The following is a 20,020-nucleotide window of genomic DNA, read 5'->3' on the forward strand; positions in this document are numbered from 1 at the left end:
CCTTTTTTGAGACGCATATATATCGGAATATATAAGTTTTGTTCTTCACTGAAACTTTTTTAGGCTTAAAACAGAACTGTGAAATCTCTGAAACTATATTGGATACAACATTTTTTCCCATTCCAGCAATTTCGAATTATTTAATCTACGATTATATTTCTAGAAATAATATACCATTTTACTCGCAGTCTCGTCTTAAATAGTTCCCACATAATAAAATTTATTATTGCTTAATTTTATACGTACTATACAGACAATACGTTCATATTTCTATTTAATAAAAGTTAAAATATTTTGCTAGCATTCGATAGTCCAAGTATGGAGGAATTAAAACGTAATCATTAGCATTAATGACAATTTTAACTCGTACCTTTCTTTTCTATTTTCCAGATAGCAGATAAGATAACTCTAATACACCACCTTGCATAACTATTGCAACTGATTTATGATCAAACAGCTATAGAAAAATATTACGGTACTTTTAAGATATCCGATAGCCGATACTTAACGCATTCTCTAAAATCCAATCTATACGGGCAACTACTTTAACACGAATTGCGCGATCTTATCGTTATTTGAGGAATGTAATAGACGTTTATATCTAGTGGAGGTCTTTTTGGAGACTTTCAACAGCTCTGATCCGATTCGAAATTGATTACCAGCATCGATCGATGCTTGTTTTGCCGGTAATTTTGGCAGCTCGTTTGTCAAATATCGCCGTATCTGATGGCACACAATCTCGCGATTGTTTCGAGTGATTACGGACTTTCTACTTCACGCAGAAAGCTCACACCGTGAACGCTGTGAAAGTGCATTAATTTGCGCCGTGCGCGTTGTTCGAAACAAGGTATACATCGCGCGATGAAAAGATAAAACGGAAACAAGACCGCTGGTAGACTATCATCTAATTAAGTTACGCAAGACAAATTAGCTTATTTTCGCCCAATTTTAATACAAATCGATTTAATCGACAAATGAAGTCTACGAGCGAGGATGCATTTAATAAATTAGATTTTAATGCATTAATTAATCGATAAAAGAAAAATAAATTATATAAGCCCCCATCGATAAATATTAAGTAACGGTAGTGTAAATCATACACTTTTTAACATTTCTCCAATGCTCTTCCTTATTCTACGTAGTTTACGTATCCATGACTACCACGTGCTATGATAGTTTCATACATGTACTATTTATGTCTTCCAATTACCAGTACGATCATTCACTATATTGGAATGCCAGCGAGAAACGGGTTCATATATCATAGTTATGAAATTATTGCGAGTAAAGATATTATAAATTCTAAAAAAAAAGACCAAAGATGTCATAATAGAATATGAAATTTCAATTTTCTTGAGTTTTGATATGGTAAATACGATATTTTAATTAAGGACAATATTGGAAACAAAATGGAGATACTTGAAACGAACAAAGTTAATAGGAGACTCTGTATATGAAAAAATGATTTGTATAAAAGTACTTGTACGATTAAATATATTTGCTGATCAATTGGTTTGTGCAGTTACGTAGGAAAATCTATTTTTCATTGATAATAATTAATTTTAAGGAGTATCAGAATTGAAAATAGTAGAGCAAAGTAAGGATAAATACATAGATATTATAACATCAGTCTCTTAAGTCATTCGATACAGTGATTATTTCTCGAAAGCATAATGTTAAAAGCAATGTAATTGCAAATACACTTTGAAATATGAGTTACACGACATTACGTTCATGTCAATAAGTGGTATTTTCAAGCAAGTGAGAAATGAGTGTTATTCATTCACTTATCACTTGTACATTGCTTACTTTATTAAAATATGTTGAATAACTATATTATATACAAGAGAAAGCTTTTTGTATTCTTTATAAGATACATAGGAGGAACCTTAATATCTTATGATAATATATTATTAACGATGACAATTTTCATTCTATTTACTCCCCTCGATTGTACATTACTTGGCTTTGCAATTTGTTTACTTCCAAGAATAATAAAATCCATCATTAATTACTTCTATAAAATGGACAGGTTAATATAAATTAAATTCTTAATCAAAAGCCTGCTGCAATATTATTCGTTAATGAAATATTATAGACATAAAATGAATAAATGTGAAATACACGTGTATAGTTATTCAACACGACATGTTTTAAAATAGTACACGAGAGAAATTCTGTACCTACATATTCTTTTATAATACAAAATGCAAAACATTAATGTGTCCAAGCCATGTATGTAGGTCATACGACAGGATTGTAGAAACAATTTTTCAATCCTTTGATATTTTAAAATCAAATGATACACTTTGTACGAATAGCTCAGTCGTGTAAGCAACATGAGTACGACAAAGAACTGAAAGAACGATGGAAATTAACAAGTTCCTTTATCACCAACGACGCGTGTAATTTATCGAACATGTAAAAACTTAAAGAATTGAAAAATCACTTCGCCGCGGAGAAAGAACGAAACAGCAATGCTGACAGATACCTTTGTTATTGCAATATTATTCCTTAAATAATGACAAGCCTGACGTGTTGCAAATCGCGACCGGTTTTCTGCAAATTTGCATATATACCGTGCAGCGAGGCCCACAATGGCGAACGTACGAATGTTTAACACTCTCGATATTGTTCAAAGCAGTATAGCAAAAGCATTGCGGAAACCGCTTTGTCCCGATGCCAGAGTGATTGATGCCGAACGAACAAATTGCACGCTTTCGATCGACGTGTAAGAAAGTAGACTAATATTAATAAGCTCGCGAACCAGAGATTCATGCTTTGCAATTTGTACCGGAATAACGTCCTTGGTACTGCTTGAATTTTATTGAATGAGAAATAAACCAATAGGTAAAAGATTACATCCGGGAAAGACCTCTGGCAATGTTAATGTTCTCGTGTAATAAAAGATCGTATATCTCGTACTAAATTATTAACTTGACTAAAAACAACGAAGTGTACAAACCTTCGGGCCAACGCGTTCAGTACAGTGTCATGAACGGTAAAAATCGTGAAAATTATTTTCATCTGTTTCACCGAAGAATTGACAAGGACGATGGGAACTTCGTCGAAAATATATGGTTTAATATCATGGCAACTGATAACGCGGATAGTAATGTCGTTGTGTAAGTGATAGTTATTAATTCATGATGTACATAGTTACGTTACCAGTCAGAAGTATCTGGGCACTCGTTTATTTTTGGCATGCATCATTTTATTATTAATTGTATGACTTGGCGAAATTGATTTTAAACAACTAATATACATATATGAAACGAAATACTGGCATCTGCAAGAATGAAATGATACAGTGGTATTCAATTTTCAATAAAATTCACTTTGGGAGAGTTATTTATTCTCAGACTATTTACAATCTACATATTTTATTGATTTTTCACATGAAAGTTATGTTTATGCAAAACTAGCCATAGCGTTAAAGACAGATATCTAATAAATCACGATGTGCGAGGTTGAGTATGAATGGTTTGGAACGATGATCAGCCGTTGGAATCATCACGTGATCGTAAGAATCACGCGTGACTCGTGAGCCTTGGCACGCATACTGCATACATTATCCTGCAGTAAGAAACGATAGAAACGCTCACGCACTCTTATGCACTCGCACATTCTTTGGCGCCCACCTATCAAGTAGCTAGAATACACCACCTACGCCGATCATTCAACTTCAACGAATAAGATTGTCTGTCAGCTGCACCCATTTGTTGACACGAGGCTAGGTGTCGTATTTCTTTTTGGTGGTCACGTGTAACCTAATGAAACACGCTAATGAGAAACCCTGTTAACGCCTGGAGTTTCGTACAGGAAAATATAAATGTTAGGTATAAATTATTAGGATTTATGAGGAAAGATGACAATGCAATACTCACATATAATTACGAAAGTTTTGTTGCTATCGTTTTCAATGTATACCCCTTTCCGCTTTGAAATCTCGAGGACTTTATATTCGACTATAAATTAAACTACTTTTTTGACAGTATTGTAGTTTCTATTTGTTGTATTCCATTCTCTGTTTTGAGCGAATAAGATATGAATTTGAAATGGTACTTAGAACATACAAACGCCCATGAAAGTATTTAAACATTTACCATTGAAAACTTTCATGAAAATATTGTACGTGATTGAAATTTTATAAGATTGGAAATTCTTATGTCTGCGACAAAATCTCTGTGGGTTCGTTTGAGTTATATATGTGATGCGATTTTCTACAAAATCTACGGTGTAGAGTCATTCATCTCGTTACTTATTCTAAATAGATAAATAAATATATAATTCTAAATAGATAAATAAAAATAATAATGAAAAATGATTAAGATTTGCAATTTCATTAATATTTACTATTACATGTTTGCTTTTCCATTGAATTACGTTTACTGATGCAATTACCTAGATTTCTTCTACTTCGATACACAATGCTACATTCACTTTTTACCCCTTTGTCCGTGTCAATTTTTCATTTTGCTTAAGTTTCTAAATGGATGACTGATTGCTCGTCTCATATTGTTTGCTGTTGCTTCACACCATCGCGATACTTATTCGCATTTTTCCTCACTATTCCATCGTACCACATAGCCATGCACAATGCCAATCAAGATCGGTCGTCTGACATTTACAAGTGCGCACGGTGTAATAAAGAAAATGACTGATTATCGGTCAGTTCACTTTCTATCGCGTGGGATGGTCGTTCGTGTTGGTAGTTGCCCAAAGAATTAGAGCACACGAACCCTAATGTCATCTAGGTAAAGTGGCCGCTGACCATTGAACTTCTAATCTGGAAACCAGTATCGCCCTCCGGTTGTCAGCTTCTATGGTCGAGCCAGCAAGCTAGGTACAGGTTGTTACAATAAAGCCGGCAGGCATGACAAATAACTAAATCGTTTCGCTACCGTTAAACACGTGCATTGCATTAATGGCAAACGGTACTTCGACAAAGATTGGACACCCGGAGCGAGCACCTGAAAGAAGTCTTGCGATCATTGTATCTAGGAACGAGATACCTGTGACTTCTTTTATTCGCTGCCGCCTTGTAAAACAGGATAGCCACGCGTTATAAATCAGTCAAAGAATTACGTGTTGACAAGTCATAAATAAGGCGATGTAGCACTGTTAGCGACTTATTTCACGTCGATATGAAAATATCTGTCATAAGTAAGAAACGCAATATGTCAATTCTGAGTGATCGAGGAAAGGAATTATTGCAGTTCTTTCTTTGGCACTTGAAAGTTACGCGTTGACATCCTTATAAAATGATAAGATGTTAGAAACATTACCGATTAAGAATATCTTTTTATCGGTAGGGATGTATGTGTATATGTATATCTTGATTTCTGATTACGTTCTGTATAATGATTAAGCTTCGTCGTTTCATTAGGAACAAAATACTCTGTAATGGTTTGTTCCACTAACTTAGATGTGTCTGTTTGCAATCTCACCGTGGAGGATGAAATCATCGTGGGAAAAATAAATATGCTAGACTAATTGGTTGTCACAGAATCTTAATGATCGAAACGTCCTTGCATCAACGATCGAAGTGTTCTAGATGTGGCTCTGCAGGAAGAAAATGGTAACAAGGATGTTGTGCTCTTCTTTCAACTGATTCGTATTTTCTCTTATTTTAATTTTAACTCTAATATTCGTTAAATGAAGATTTACTAATTACATAAAATAATAAAGCAACGATACCAGATTAATAACACATACTAAACGGTGCACGTGAGTTACCATTTTATTGACTCATCAAATGCGTGACAGATTCCGAATTGGAACTAAACTACGGATGCTTATGCGAATTTCCATTCTGATACAATCGAAGAAATGAAACACACAGACAAATATCGTTATAATACGATATTTTTGTACGTCATACGTTCAATCTGTGTTCATCATTCTATGCATTTTTGTATTTTTAAATTTCCCATAAATGCATAAATATTTGCAGTCTAATTATAACTGTTACATTATCTACCGAAAGAATCATATCTCACGTAACAGACAGCTAAGCAAATAAGCAATTTCCTAGTGTACTGAGAAGGTTCAACAATATCAACTTCTCAAGATAATACACGATCGAAACTATCTCTAGATCAATGACTGAGCAATCGTTTGAAATCACCTGTAATGATCGTGCCCGATAGGTATCGCGATAATTTGAAGTTTAAATTTCGAGTCATCGTATCTCCAATGATCTTGAAAGAAAAACTATTTAGAAGATTGAGAATCCCCGTGATCGTATTCAATCCGTCTGTCATAACTCGGTCGTCCGTTACCAGGAAGTTAGACACCTTACGGCATGGAGAGAAAGTCATACGAACATCATGACTCTTGTAAGATTCTACTGTTCTCCGAGAAAATTATACCGATCGTATATACTTGCGGCGATGCTTTGTATCGAGCCAATCTCTACGGGCGTCAATCTCCATTCGGTGATAAATTGCGGTAGTGTGCCAGGCAGCTGCTTTGAAATCTATCCCTCAAGAGTAACGTTAATATAGTCTAACCATATGTGTCTATGGTAAAGCAACGAAAGCGTTTTCACTTTTGTAATTATAACTATGTGGTTTTTGTGCTGAACGCTCCCCAAGCGGTGCTAACATTGGGTTAATTTCCTGAGATATAAATGTAATGTGAGAAGGATTTTTTATGTGCATCGCATATTTAATAGGTATATTATTATTAAAACGTATAGAACACGGATATCATGGATCAGTTCAGTTTAATTTAGTTTATGTTTCAAACTAGAAGGATACAATTTTTAAGTCTTATGTTATATATATAAAAAGAAGGGAAATATGTAAAATTTCTCGTATAGTTGAATTCGTCACTGTGTTACAGGTATAACACTTGTAAATAAATAAATGATATATAAAGTACTAATTAATAGATAAATTGAAACATGAAATTATGTAGAAAGTTAACCTTTTTACGTATCGGTTAGTAATTTATAAATCTAACTTAATTTATGCTCAATAAATGTATTAATTAAAAGAATCAAATCTGTAATCATATCTATATCTGATTTTTAACATCCTCGTTTATAAAGGAGCATACCCAACACTTTCGTTACTTATATAATGATCGGTAAGATTAAATACACTTAGTTCTGCTCTAGTTATCTAATATCTAATTAAAGTTGTAATGATCAAACGTGGGCTTTTAATGTCGTGAAAGATTGTTATTAGAATCAATAATGAATGCAATGAAATATTTCGTTTGATAAGGTATTACTTGATGCCCACGTTCCTCAATAAATTAACAGTAAAAAGCCAAATCGCAATCAATAGCTCGCGTGACAAGTTAGCCTGCTCTTTAATTAGAGAGAAAGTGTCGCAAGATTCTTGTATTTCACAGTTTCCTTGCAAAAGTACGGGGGAACATCGCTTTTCCGTATTCGACTGCTCAATCTAAACTAATATTCATAACTCGTCGCTAAATAACCTGGGACGTGTGAATATATTATCGATTTATTTATTGGCGATTGGAATTGAATTACTTAAATTGAAAGAAATCAGAATTATAATTAATTAGACGCATAACGTTACTAAAAATATAATTATCAAGTTACACTTCATAATTCACGATTAGATAAATATTCGTTTAAAATATTAAGACATTCGTGAGATTTTCCAAACGACGAAATAAACTTGTTTATAATTCTGATGGTGAAAGTGACATGGAATAAGAGCAATTGATACTGAAAGTACTAGGAATTAACTCTGGTAATGCCAAGGCCAATCTCCCTCAACGACAAAGAGAGCAAGTGAAACATCACCGAACACGATACACTACAATCGATTTCGTGTTAGTTTCATCTTGTAATTGATCCACTTCTGTGCAAGCTTTGTATATGATTCTGCATTATTAAATAAAATATACGAGCAACACGACTTCACACGAATCTTAAACAACCGTGTGTGCGAGAAACGAGTTTTTCAACTTCATCAGTATTCAAAGATATTATAGTCTAATATGCATCGACGATAGAAGTTTTAAATATGCGATTTAAGTCGAATTAACACCTATACGAACGCCTATATGTAACGCCTATCTTTTTAATGCGACTAATTAGTCTATGTTATACATATTTAAAATTGATGATTCCTTCATAACATAGCTATGTAACATCACATTCAGTGTTCATCGTCATCAATGTTTCTTGTTGTTTACAAGTGCGTATACATATAAAGATACATCTATTGGACATTTTATATTTATTACCTTAACAAAGAAAGTTATCCGCCTATTATAATAAAATACTATAATCCTTTGTTTTTTTAAGTTTGAAATAAAATAGAATATGGAGAATACGTGAAAATCATAAATATTATTTTGAGAAAAATATTTGAAGATATAGTAGAATAGTTAAATCGTGTTAGATACCTTTGTATTAAATTTAAGATAAAATAAAAACTGTAGAATATTTGAAAATCGCAAAAATTATATTATGATAGCAATTAGAATAATTAAATATCTATAATCAAATGTCCGTAATAGAAATACTATTAATTCCGCACTTCCATATATTCTTTATTATATTATATTATTATATTATTTGTAAGAGTCGAAAGTACCAATCGAAAAGTTTGCTATATTAACTCTAAAACTGAAATTAAAGTGTTTCTTATGTGACAAGTCGCTTCCGCAATTTGGAGTTCTATTAATCTATTTGTAAATCAATTTGCGAAACCGGCAAATCTTGATTGCGAGCCCTTGCAAGTCGTTTATCCAACCTATCGATCGTGATCTGTTTTCCATATAAGGATACGGAAGCCGGGTGCATCTGATCGTAGATAACCGGCGATGTTTGAAGAATTATGAGGGCATGAACGTAGATGTAATCTGCTCGATTTATCAGATTTTAAATTTGAGTGCACCGAGAAAGTTGCTAGGTAATCAAAAACTGATGCATGCACTTCTTGTTTATTACGGGTGCATGATTCTAATATTGTGCATCTGTCTATTAATTTGCGGTAGATACAGTAACATTTATTAATATTCAGATACAACGATGTTTGAGAGATTCTGATTGTGTTTTAATCTATTAAAGCATTTATTGTAGCTAGTGCAGAAACATAAATTTTATTTATTTAATACACATAGCATTCTGCATAATAACCAGTAAACTACGTATGTAAGAGAGAAAATTAAATTTATTATCGTATCGAAAGTATCTGGCTATTACTAAATCGAAAACAAACGATTAGTTTTATCTACATGTTTCCTGTTTCCAACCAAATTGTCGTTGCTTGTTTATGCGGACGTATACGAAATATAATCCATGTTGGTTATCATAAATCATTGAACAAGGAACAAAACTGTATCTGCAGGGCTACGTTTTGCTGCACTAAAGAATAACTGATGATTTCACGGTAAATAGTATTATATAAATTACTTTACTTGCAGCTGTTATTAACATACAACAGTTGTAAGCTATGCGTATATGGTTTACGCATAAACATCAGATTTTTTATGAACTTAGCATATTTATAGTTTATTTAACTTTTTACTGTCATGAGTTAAGTAAAATACCCGGAATAAATACAGATGTTTTCATTTACCTTATAATATTATATCTGGAAGTGTTTAAGTAAATCAGGGTTCTGAAGTAAATTCTATTTGATCTATTCAACTATTCAATCCTAAGGATGTATCGAATAATTCGTTAAATAATAATCTACTAAAGTGATACATATCAACATGAAGCTTGTAGTATTACAAATCGTCTTTAACATTTACTTCGTAAGACTTTACGTCACTAGGTATCATGTTTACTTGTCGAAAAAGTACATATTAGGTTTTCCGCTTCCACGAGTATCGTTAATAACGTCGTAGAAACGTTCCGCGGCTGTTTCCGGATGAAAGCAATGAAAGATACAGAGAGAAGACGCCGAGTAGTGAAAGAGGCGAAGTACGATCGGCTGGATTTTTCCCTTCAAGAGAAAGTTCTTGATTGGACCCCCGCGCACGCCATGATAAATTAAACGAAAGTTTAAGTCGTCACGATCCCTAGGAGACGATCGCTACCTCGTGTTGCGCGCTGACGATACGTGGCCGGAGGTGCTGTGTCGAGATGCTGTGTGTCGAGCCGTGGCCGAGCCGGATGCTTTCACTCTCGAGAAATATTTTCGAGGGACGAGATTCTTTCTCCGTCCCTCCTGTTCCGCCTGTCTCTTTCCCCTCTCTTCCTCCCTAGCCTTTTCACGAAACGTCCTTTTCAATACGATTCTTCGACGAACAAGGTGTGGCTCCTGCAAACTCCCACGTTCCGTGGCAAGTGATTCCCATGATACCGTGCGCGGCCTGTTAATGTTGCGCATCGATGCGCCTTCCTTTCTGCGGTTCTTCTTGCCATTGTTCTAACCGAACTCTAGGAAATATCGTTTCTACGAAGTTCGAATTTGCCAATTTGCCGCGTTAATAGTATTCGTTTGATTTTCTTCTAACGTTACTTGTCGACCGCGTGAAAGAGGCAGGAATTTGTTACGACGCATGTATTCGATGACGTATTTGTGATTCTTTGAGTTTTCATCGAGTTACTGTATATCAGTATATATCAATAGTATGCTATGCTTTGTTCGTTGCAAAACCCGAAGAATCGCAAATATGAAAAAATTCTATATATTAAAAGGAAATTTTAGTTAATGCCCGATTAATTGAATTTTTGCTGGTTGAATTTATTTCTCTGAACGTGATCTTCTATTCTGTGAACTCCAATTATATATAAACTGTTTCCTCTCCGACAGGTTCAGATAGACGAAGTTGCACTGTATATCGTCTAATCACCGTGAAAATGAAAAATTTTAGATCCATGTGTTCAATGTTAAGGAGGTTTATAATAAAAACATTGTAACCTCATTGCGGACTATATGCGAATTTATTACGATCGTTTATTAATTTCACGCAATATATCGATCAGGAGCGTTACACGTTCCGCGAGACGTGAAATATTAAATCTCAAATAGTTCTCCTATTCAAACATCATAAAAGATATACATACACGTATCGATAACCTCGATACATAATCGTAACATACCAAATAGCGCAATGCTTTGAACACATTTAAACGTACGAACTTTTGATATAGTAGCTACGAATAAACAAGAAGTACCAAAGGTAGATAGTAACAGTAACAAGATCTCTGTTACTTAGGCGAAGATTAATGGAATCTCGTTCAATTAAACTCGATGCGGCGCCCACGATTCGGTGAATAAATGCAGATTATCACAACGGTTACGCGCCTCTTTTATCGTCGATGTACTTTCAATTACCCACATCTCGTGTTGGTGACGTCTACTCGGGACGCCGCAGCAACTGCGCGAAGCTCGAAGATCACGATAGTTTGAATTAATGAGGTAGCCTCGCACCTGGCAGTGTTCATGGAATACGTTAGATTCGTCACTCGAGACGGGACTCTGTTCACAACTAAATTACATTTCGAAATCGTTGATTCGGAATACAGGGTCGATAAAGCGCTTGTCTCATTAATGATTATTGATGGGACCAACGTTTCCAGCGAATACGTAGCAACTCCTTTATGGAAGTACTTTATTGCATATTCGATCGTTCTTTGTGGCACCATTCAATGCAACGTCGGAGATACAACTTTATAGTGCAACCTGTATTCTACTGTATAAAACATTTACGCGCATATCGTTAGAGCATACCTTCGAGCGCAGGAAATCATAATTGTTGCGGCAAAATCGTATTTCCTAAGTCGGTCATAAGAACATGATTATAACGATTGGATTTGAAGACCACAGGGAAAGAATATAATAAATCATGATTTCCATTTCTTATGCGAGGGATTTTGATTGAGAGCAACGTGTCAATTTTTGCGATAAGTAAGAAAGCAGTATACCATATATGTAGGTACGTTGCTTTATTATTCGTTGGTGGTACGAATAATCTTGTGCCTGATGTACAATTTTATTTTCTTGTCTTCGATAAAAGAAATTGCAAATTCGATTATTTATCATGTTATTAATCATCGTGTCAATTTAACGTCAAAAGACAAATTGTTAACTCAGAAAATGATGCTAATCTTATATCTTTGAAGTCAGGAGGTTACTCTTTTATCAATAATATATCCCTTTCTCAAAGTATCATTTTAATATATTTACTTTTAGCCTCTAACAATAGCCATCATCGCTGGCCATTCATTATTAGGACATTTTGACATTAAATAAGAATTATATCTATTTTGTATTTTTCGTTTTACTTCGTGTAAAACATGTTTCTTTTTACTACAAATGCGTTTTATTTAACTGTAGAAATTCAAACGATGCAATAAAACGTATACGAGAAAATGTATAAGTTATAGCATACATTTACATATCAGCTACCTTCGTTCAATAATCTCGCCTCATCACCATGGATAAGCCGGTTTTCGAACACGTTTGCAATAAAGATCGAAAGATGTATTTTCATTACCAATTATTAACTATAAACAGGTAGAAGAAAACCTTGGTGCAAAGAAAATTTTGAATAAACTTTACGATCGAACTACATCCAATTACGAATCCATACAGAGAAACGTTCATTCGAAAAATAGCCTTCTACTTAATGTGCTAACTGCAAGTAGATATATTAATTAATCCCGTGACATGAATATCGCTCGTTGGCGACTTTAAAGGGGGCGGGTATGGTCGTTTCGCCGCTCACCAGCCAGATAAAATATTGCTGAGATATCACTCAGGAAGGTCTCTCAAAGATCTCGTTAGACAGGCAGCAGGCGGCAAATACGGGAACGCCGTTGGCTTTTAACGATCTTTTTTCTTTTTTTTTTTTTTTCAAAATGAACTGAAAGTAGGAAGCACCCAATTCACAATTCCAATCGTTCAGGTACAAATTTTCCTTGGGTTTCGTAGCTGGGTACGTAATATCCCGAGTCCTTTCTCATTGCAACCCAGGGCGAAAAAAGAAACGAGAGAGGTTCGTATTTCGAACGATGGTAATCACTTCCTCGTCGGTGGTGTGCCGCGCGGTCATAAGAATCCGGTCTGATTTGCGATTTGATTATGTCGTTCGCGTGCGTATTACAATTTCAAAGCAGCCCCGGTTATCTAGAAACGGAAAACGGTATGTTGTCGCTTCGATGTACACCGCGAGTAAGCGTGCAATTTTTTCTGTCGACTTTGATTGCTCGTCCATCAAATCAATTCGTACCGTGTACGTGCGTTTACGCGCGCAGTTTCGTTGCAGCTGCTACAGAGACTGGACAATATACGATCAAGTCCTACGACCAAAAATACAGAAACTTCGTTTTTAATTGTAAAATAAGGAAATAAATTGAATTCGATTGAGAAACTGTTCGTTAGAATTGACAAAATTTATTCCGCTATTAATCTCTTATGTTCTTATATATAAACTTATTATGTATATACTATGTATATACTGTTAATATTTATGGATAATATTTATAATTTCAGAAACTGTCTTACAAGATAATTATTCTAATGTGTCAAGTGAAAAATATTTCTTGACTGTTACATAATTGTAAATGTGCGTAAACATTTTAATAGCTGTATTAAGTAATTTATGGAATTTGTAGAAGGTAATATAGTTCATATTATTTGAATTTATATTTTACGTATAAATAACATGCACTTTCCTTTCAAAAAGTATGTACACATTGAAAATATAAAATATGTAAAAATGACAAATATAAATTTTCATATTTTTATCCCAAGCGAGGATTCTGCTTCAATCGGTGTCCTCTTTAATCAATGATCGTGAGAATATAAAATAAAGAAGAGAGTTTCCAGGTCAGTCAATTTGTCTTATTAAGTTATTATAAGCACACGACACAGCCTTTTATTCATTGCGATAGCTACAGACAATAATAACACGTCATCTCCGGTTCTTAGTTGAAACAATGGCGTGAACACTGTTGAAAGCGCAGCACGAGCGGACAGATTCTCGTCTGGATCATCCTCATTATTGCTGATTTCAAGAAGTATCATTGAAGAACGAGGTCGCGTAAGAGGCAGATCAGCGTTCGATAACCGCTACTGTCGTGCGATGAAAGCGAAATATTCTATGTATAGCAAAGCGGTGTCGCATCAGGCATACGTTATTACCCAAGAATACAGTGCGGGCATTACGTATCTTTCGACATCTTCTTGTTGATTGTTCCCTCGTGAAGATGTTGCTGGCAACAGTTCTTTAGAAAGTGGAGGTGTACATCGATGCGTTAAAAGATCGGTATCTATGTCATCGTGTAACATAAAGTACGATTAATATGGAATACGCGTCATTCGGCGTTTCAGTAGAATGAGTCTTGCGTTTCTTTTAACGTTTCAAGTGGAATGAGCGTTGCGTCTATGTTGATGCGTTAGGAAACTAAGAGTTATTTTTATTCCTGATAAAAGAATGTTTCTGTTAGTAGAATATATCGAAATTATAATATTTTGTTGTAGTAGGAAGGTTAAAGTTATAAAAAGATTTATTCGAGTATCTCGATGATTCTTCTACTTCCACGTAGCAAGGAACTGCAATGCACGGTATTCAGAATTGCCAATTTCAAATTTTTAAGAGTCGGCGTTTTGTACCTATCAGCCTAGTACGAATGCTAAATCGATGGTACGTTCTACATTCCTTGCTTGAAAGCGAATGAATGTAATTAATTTCTAACAATGATTAATACAGTGATTATAACTTTCCTTCCTTATGCATTTCCCATACATTGCAAAAGAACAATTCCTTGTCTTTATGTAATTTCTTTCGTAGGTAAAGATATACTTAGGAGGTTCTTATGAACGTTCTATATACATATACATATTCTGGTAGAAGTTTTCACAATTTTCAATCATAGATGAATATTGATGGCTAGTCTATTTTGCATTGACATGTTCTAGATAAATAATTCATATCTAGGATAATCATTGACGAAGCAATTTAATCAGCTGTAAAATTGCATACCTATTATTGACTAACTATGAAACACTGCAATTTTATTGTACGTATCGCTGAAACAACGTTAAATGTTTAAAGTTCACAGCTGTACCATGGTATGGGCATGGGAAGATGTATGAAGGAATAATGTCAGCACAACGGAAAACTGAATGTCACATCTAAATGTACATATATATACATTTATACATATGTACATATATATACACGTATAAATATAATTTTAGAATATTTCTCTTTGTTTAATTCATTATTATTTAGGAAAGTACTTTATAAATTATTAATTTCTGTATATTTAATCGTAAACAGTCCTAAGTTGATATTTTGAATAACTCTTTAAAATTGTCAGTGTACTTAATGATATATGAACATTCTTTGCGGTGCGTATGTCTTTCTAAACGCAGGAATCGCGATACATCTTTCGTTGCGATCAATGATACGCACTGCAATAAATTACGAGAATTTCACAGAATCGGTCCAACAAATTACTGGCGGATGCCGCATTACGTTGCGGTGGCTGTAATTGGTGTGGTGAAATACTACCAACACACTGTGATTTAACAACCTTATTTGAGAAATCTTTTTCTGAATAATGTTATGATATCTATCCGGTTAATATGATGATAACTTATCCGAATAAAGAGGATAAAAGCCAATTAAGTGTAATTAATTAATAACTGGCGTCATGCTGAGTCGTACAGTGAATGATGTTTTAGAATGTAATAAATTTATTATATTTTTCAGTCTGCTATGTATTAACTTTATTTTAACAGGGGTGTTCGCATTAACGCGAAGAGAACTTTTTATTTAAATTGTAACGATGTTTTGCGCTACAGTATTGCATCGATACATCTACCGTAATTAATGCACTATATTTCGAATAAGAGAACATTTAACTTTTGTACTTGTGTATGTGGGTATTCGTAACTCTCGTTTTAAACATTTTGTCATCTATTATATTTATATTATTGATATTGGCAATGTTATTGTCAATTATAATTCCGTTGCATAAATTAAGATGCCTTTTCATCTTATTTGCCTTTCACGTCTTTTTTTGTTTGCCAAAATTCGTTGTAATGTATTGTCCGTTCGTATATAAAAAAACGATATTGTAATAAGTAAGTTTGTTTTACTCAGCTTTGATTAAACATCTCGATTTCCATTCTAACGTAACCATGGTAACAAACAAAAACGACGATTAATGTCCGTTTATCGTCGCAAGAGGCACTTTCTTCTTTTATGCAACGGATTTGATCAATTAGGAGTTTATTAGGAGTTTATTATGCCTGACTATGTAGGCATAGTTTGTTTTAAAGTTGATTTGAATAGTGAGCGTCGTCGGAGACATTCGCGTTCGAAAATGTAAAGCAGAGCGACAAGTAAGTAGGAAATGTACGAGGTGATCCAAGCGCCTTGTCTTTCAAACTATACTTGACAGGTTGAGCCAAGGGAGCAACTGCTCGGGCGTTTTAACTTTGAACACGTACCACGAAGATCTCCCGAGACGTACTACGTCATCGCTAAACGTTTGTGGCTTGTCATCGCAGTAATTGACTTTCTCTCCTGACAACGATGAAAGAAAACTGTCGTAGCTGCTCGCTCGGACAGTCTGCGTTAATTAATCCTTTCTAACCCGACCCATTCGAAGCTTTACCTATAGCAATTTATTATTTGTCTAATGAAGAAAGTGGTAGAATGTGCTTTTCGATTTTATTTGTAACATAACATAGGCATGGAAACGACTATTTTTGAAATGTTTCTTAGAAACACTAATTAACCACTGCGGTAATGGCGCAGTTAATGTATCGCGATATACTACTGGGCTAATAGATGTCTCAATAAATAGGAATGTTGCTGTTACGCGTTTAATAACTCCTTATTTTTATTCATTTTTATGCCATAATTTATTCTTGTAGTACCATATTGCGCGTACACTGCAACCAGAATGCAATTTGCATGTTACGCGCAAACGCGTTATGATTATGACAGATTTAAACATTTTATAAGGTGCGAAAAAACTGTTGTTACAAGCATAATTTTAGGCATGAAAATTGTATAAAATGCGTCGCAATGTGTTGGTAATAATCGTCTTCGGCCTTTATGTAGATCGTTGGACCGGTCGCATTTATCATTCTCAGGCAGCTTCGTTGTTACTCGATTGAAAATTTCAAGGAGCGCCTCAGTATGCCTTGAACAGCGAGGGGACGATCATTTATCAACGGCCATTCCGGTATTCAATTTAACCCTTATTAGATGAGTAATTTCCTGATCGTGCCTATTAGCGGATTAATCAACAGATTTGCGTATGATCGAACGATAATGGTAAGCCTTCCTGTCGTTTTGTGTTTAACTGATTCAAATAAAATTTAGATAGATGATTGAATGTCGGAAAGATTCTAAAAGGAATATTCGATATAATTCTATTCCCTAAATTATTTTTCTATAACGCTTTTTCTAAAATTAACAAGCGAACAGGAAGAGAGAATATCGGCTAGAAATAAATTAGGCAATGTGGGAAATGTAACAAAACTTGAATATCCAGTTAATACAATTTATGATTGTACTTCTTAGCTTGTACTGTTTTTCCGTTTTTATCGCTGATGTCTAATATCTACTGAATAAAACAAGAGAAAAATACACTATGGAATATATCCAACCATGTTTGTATAATTCCTCAAATATACATGAGACAAGTCGAATATATAGCAAAAACCGCGGAAACTTCAGGATACCTGAGAACCTATACATCATACATTTTCTGCAATCTATTGCATATTCATAATATATATATTATACATATATCTGTATAATAAATACTATCTTAATGACGACATTTCTTAATTAACTACCCTATCATAAATGCTTTTTGTATCTTACAAGAACTTATTCTTTGTTTCAGATGGAGCGCCAGTTCCTGCAGACGCTATTGAACACGAGGTAAGAAAAGGCTAGAAAGAAAACACAGGTTTTTTATCTTTTTAACAGAACGTGTAGAAAGTCAGCGACTTGATTTATTTCATGGATTGCGATGCTCGTTTATTATTTATTGCATGTCAATTTATAAAATACGATTGCCCCTTGCCGTTTGAACAATTTCGCGTAAAATGACTCGCGTTAGCGTGTTTCATTATGATTTCACGCTTTTATATTCCATTAAAATAATATCAATAAACCAACGATCAATGAAACAGCAAAGGAAACTATTTTGTTTCTTAATAAATTACACTTAATGAAATAGATTATCGTATATCGCACAGAGTATCGTTGATGATTTGTACATTGTCTCGCTTTCGTTTGTCTTGCAATAAAATAATATGATTCATGCTTCGTATCAAACGCTATATTCGCTATATTCCAGCATTGCATTAAAAATTTCATATTACGTTATTGACGTATTGCGTGATATAAATACCAAGATTTATGAGTCTGCTATATTACGTGAGACGTATTTTTCAGTTGGAATTACAAGTAAGAAACTATGTAGATCGACCACGAATGAATCAAATCAGAAGATATCGTGAACACTCTACCTCTTCTTTGGCACATTGCGTATTTAAAGTCACTCTCGTTACGAAAGGAGATAATGACATCGATTAAAAACGCACTCATTAGCTCTTTATATAACTGTGCCAATATGCGTTTAGATTATCGTCTTGCAACTCTTTCCTGTCAAACAAACTAAAATAAAAGTGAAACTGATGCCTGGCACTCATAAATTTGACGCGTTGATGCACACTTATAGGAAATGTTCACACCGAATGAAATATTTTACAAGCTGAAAAATTGTTATCATTAGAAAACCATTAGACCCAAATAGTTTAATAAACATTTTTCACAGGTTCACAGATATATGTGAAATGTAATGGCGTAGATATTTGTAAATAGTTAACAAATATGTTCATAGAAGATAAAATTTGGAAAAGATTCGCAGATGATAAATAGGGAATATACCTTTTGTTTTCTCAACTTCATATTTCATTCTTTAAAAGGCAAATGATTTAGCTTCACAAGTTTCTGTGAGGAACGGTCAAGAAAATTTTTTTCCAACATATTACGTATTCTGTCGATTTTTTTTACAACAAGAAACTACACTCTGCAATAAAGATTCCGTGAAATAAATAGATTTTGTGAAATACTATATTTGCTCTTGTATTTAGATCAAAGTGCAAATGATGGAATTTTAATGAATCGTCGAGTGAGTAATATAAGAAATAAGTATAATACGAAACGTCAGCTTGATTTCTAGAAACGAAAAGACCAGCTTTACCAGAACTCAATCAATCATTATTGCAACGTGCCGATCATTTTGATCCGGAATGGGACCGAAACGTCATAGGTCGATATCCCACGATCAGCTGAGGCGTCGAAACGGATTTCGCTAGAGGATTTGTGCGATACTTTCCCGTCTGTTGCACCTGTGCAATAAAGCTTCCATGTTTCTTTACGCTACGATTGTATCTCTAGCGCACGTTGTATCATCTATCCTATAGCCTACAGCTCGGTAGACTGATTGCCCTTAATACACATATAATTTATACCGAGGAGAGGGAGGATAGGACGTTGCAGCTAATTGGATTCCCCGCATACAAACGTTGACTTAATATAATAATCATCGGTGCGTTGTGTTGCTGTTACGAACGAGCCGCAAGATTAATTCGCGTTCTGTAATCGCGTGTTAATAACAGCTCCTTTTCTTTCTTTTGCGGTCAGCCGATGCAACAATCCATCTTCTGGTGTCCTGTGTCTAAGATCGTTGGCTGAGGATACAGGGGAGATTTGTCATGATTTTGATCTCTTTCAGCCAAACAACCCTTTCACTTGCGTTACTTCGTTGCCTTTCTACGCTGCTTAATTGTAAATAAAAACAAGAAAGATATATAGCAAATACTTCTTGTGAATTCTCTTTAAAAAACGATATATAAAACGCTTTGCTGATTATACTTCTCATACGTTAGATCTTATTACACGTTTTTTCTTGATAAAACGTCAGAAAAATATTCGTTACGATATCCTTTTCCTCGATTCGTGTAAAGTAATGGCTATAGTGACGTAAAGTTTTACTCGCGCTGAGCGTTTATCGCATTTAATGTAATCA

At 34.4% G+C, this 20,020-nt stretch overlaps 1 protein-coding gene across 3 annotated transcripts in view; it reads left to right on the plus strand.

Moving 5' to 3' along the window:
- The window catches only part of LOC117208551, a 76,311-nt gene that overhangs the window by 49,023 nt on the left and 7,268 nt on the right, over positions 1-20,020 (plus strand). For all 3 annotated transcript variants that reach the window (XM_033449765.1, XM_033449767.1, XM_033449766.1), the window contains one exon: positions 17,825-17,862. In XM_033449765.1, coding sequence (XP_033305656.1) covers positions 17,825-17,862 — 38 coding nt within the window. The remainder of the gene's footprint in view (positions 1-17,824; positions 17,863-20,020) is intronic.

This window comes from Bombus bifarius, unplaced genomic scaffold (genome assembly GCF_011952205.1).
Source record: "Bombus bifarius isolate JDL3187 unplaced genomic scaffold, Bbif_JDL3187 scf7180000008140, whole genome shotgun sequence".
NCBI lineage: Eukaryota > Metazoa > Arthropoda > Insecta > Hymenoptera > Apidae > Bombus > Bombus bifarius.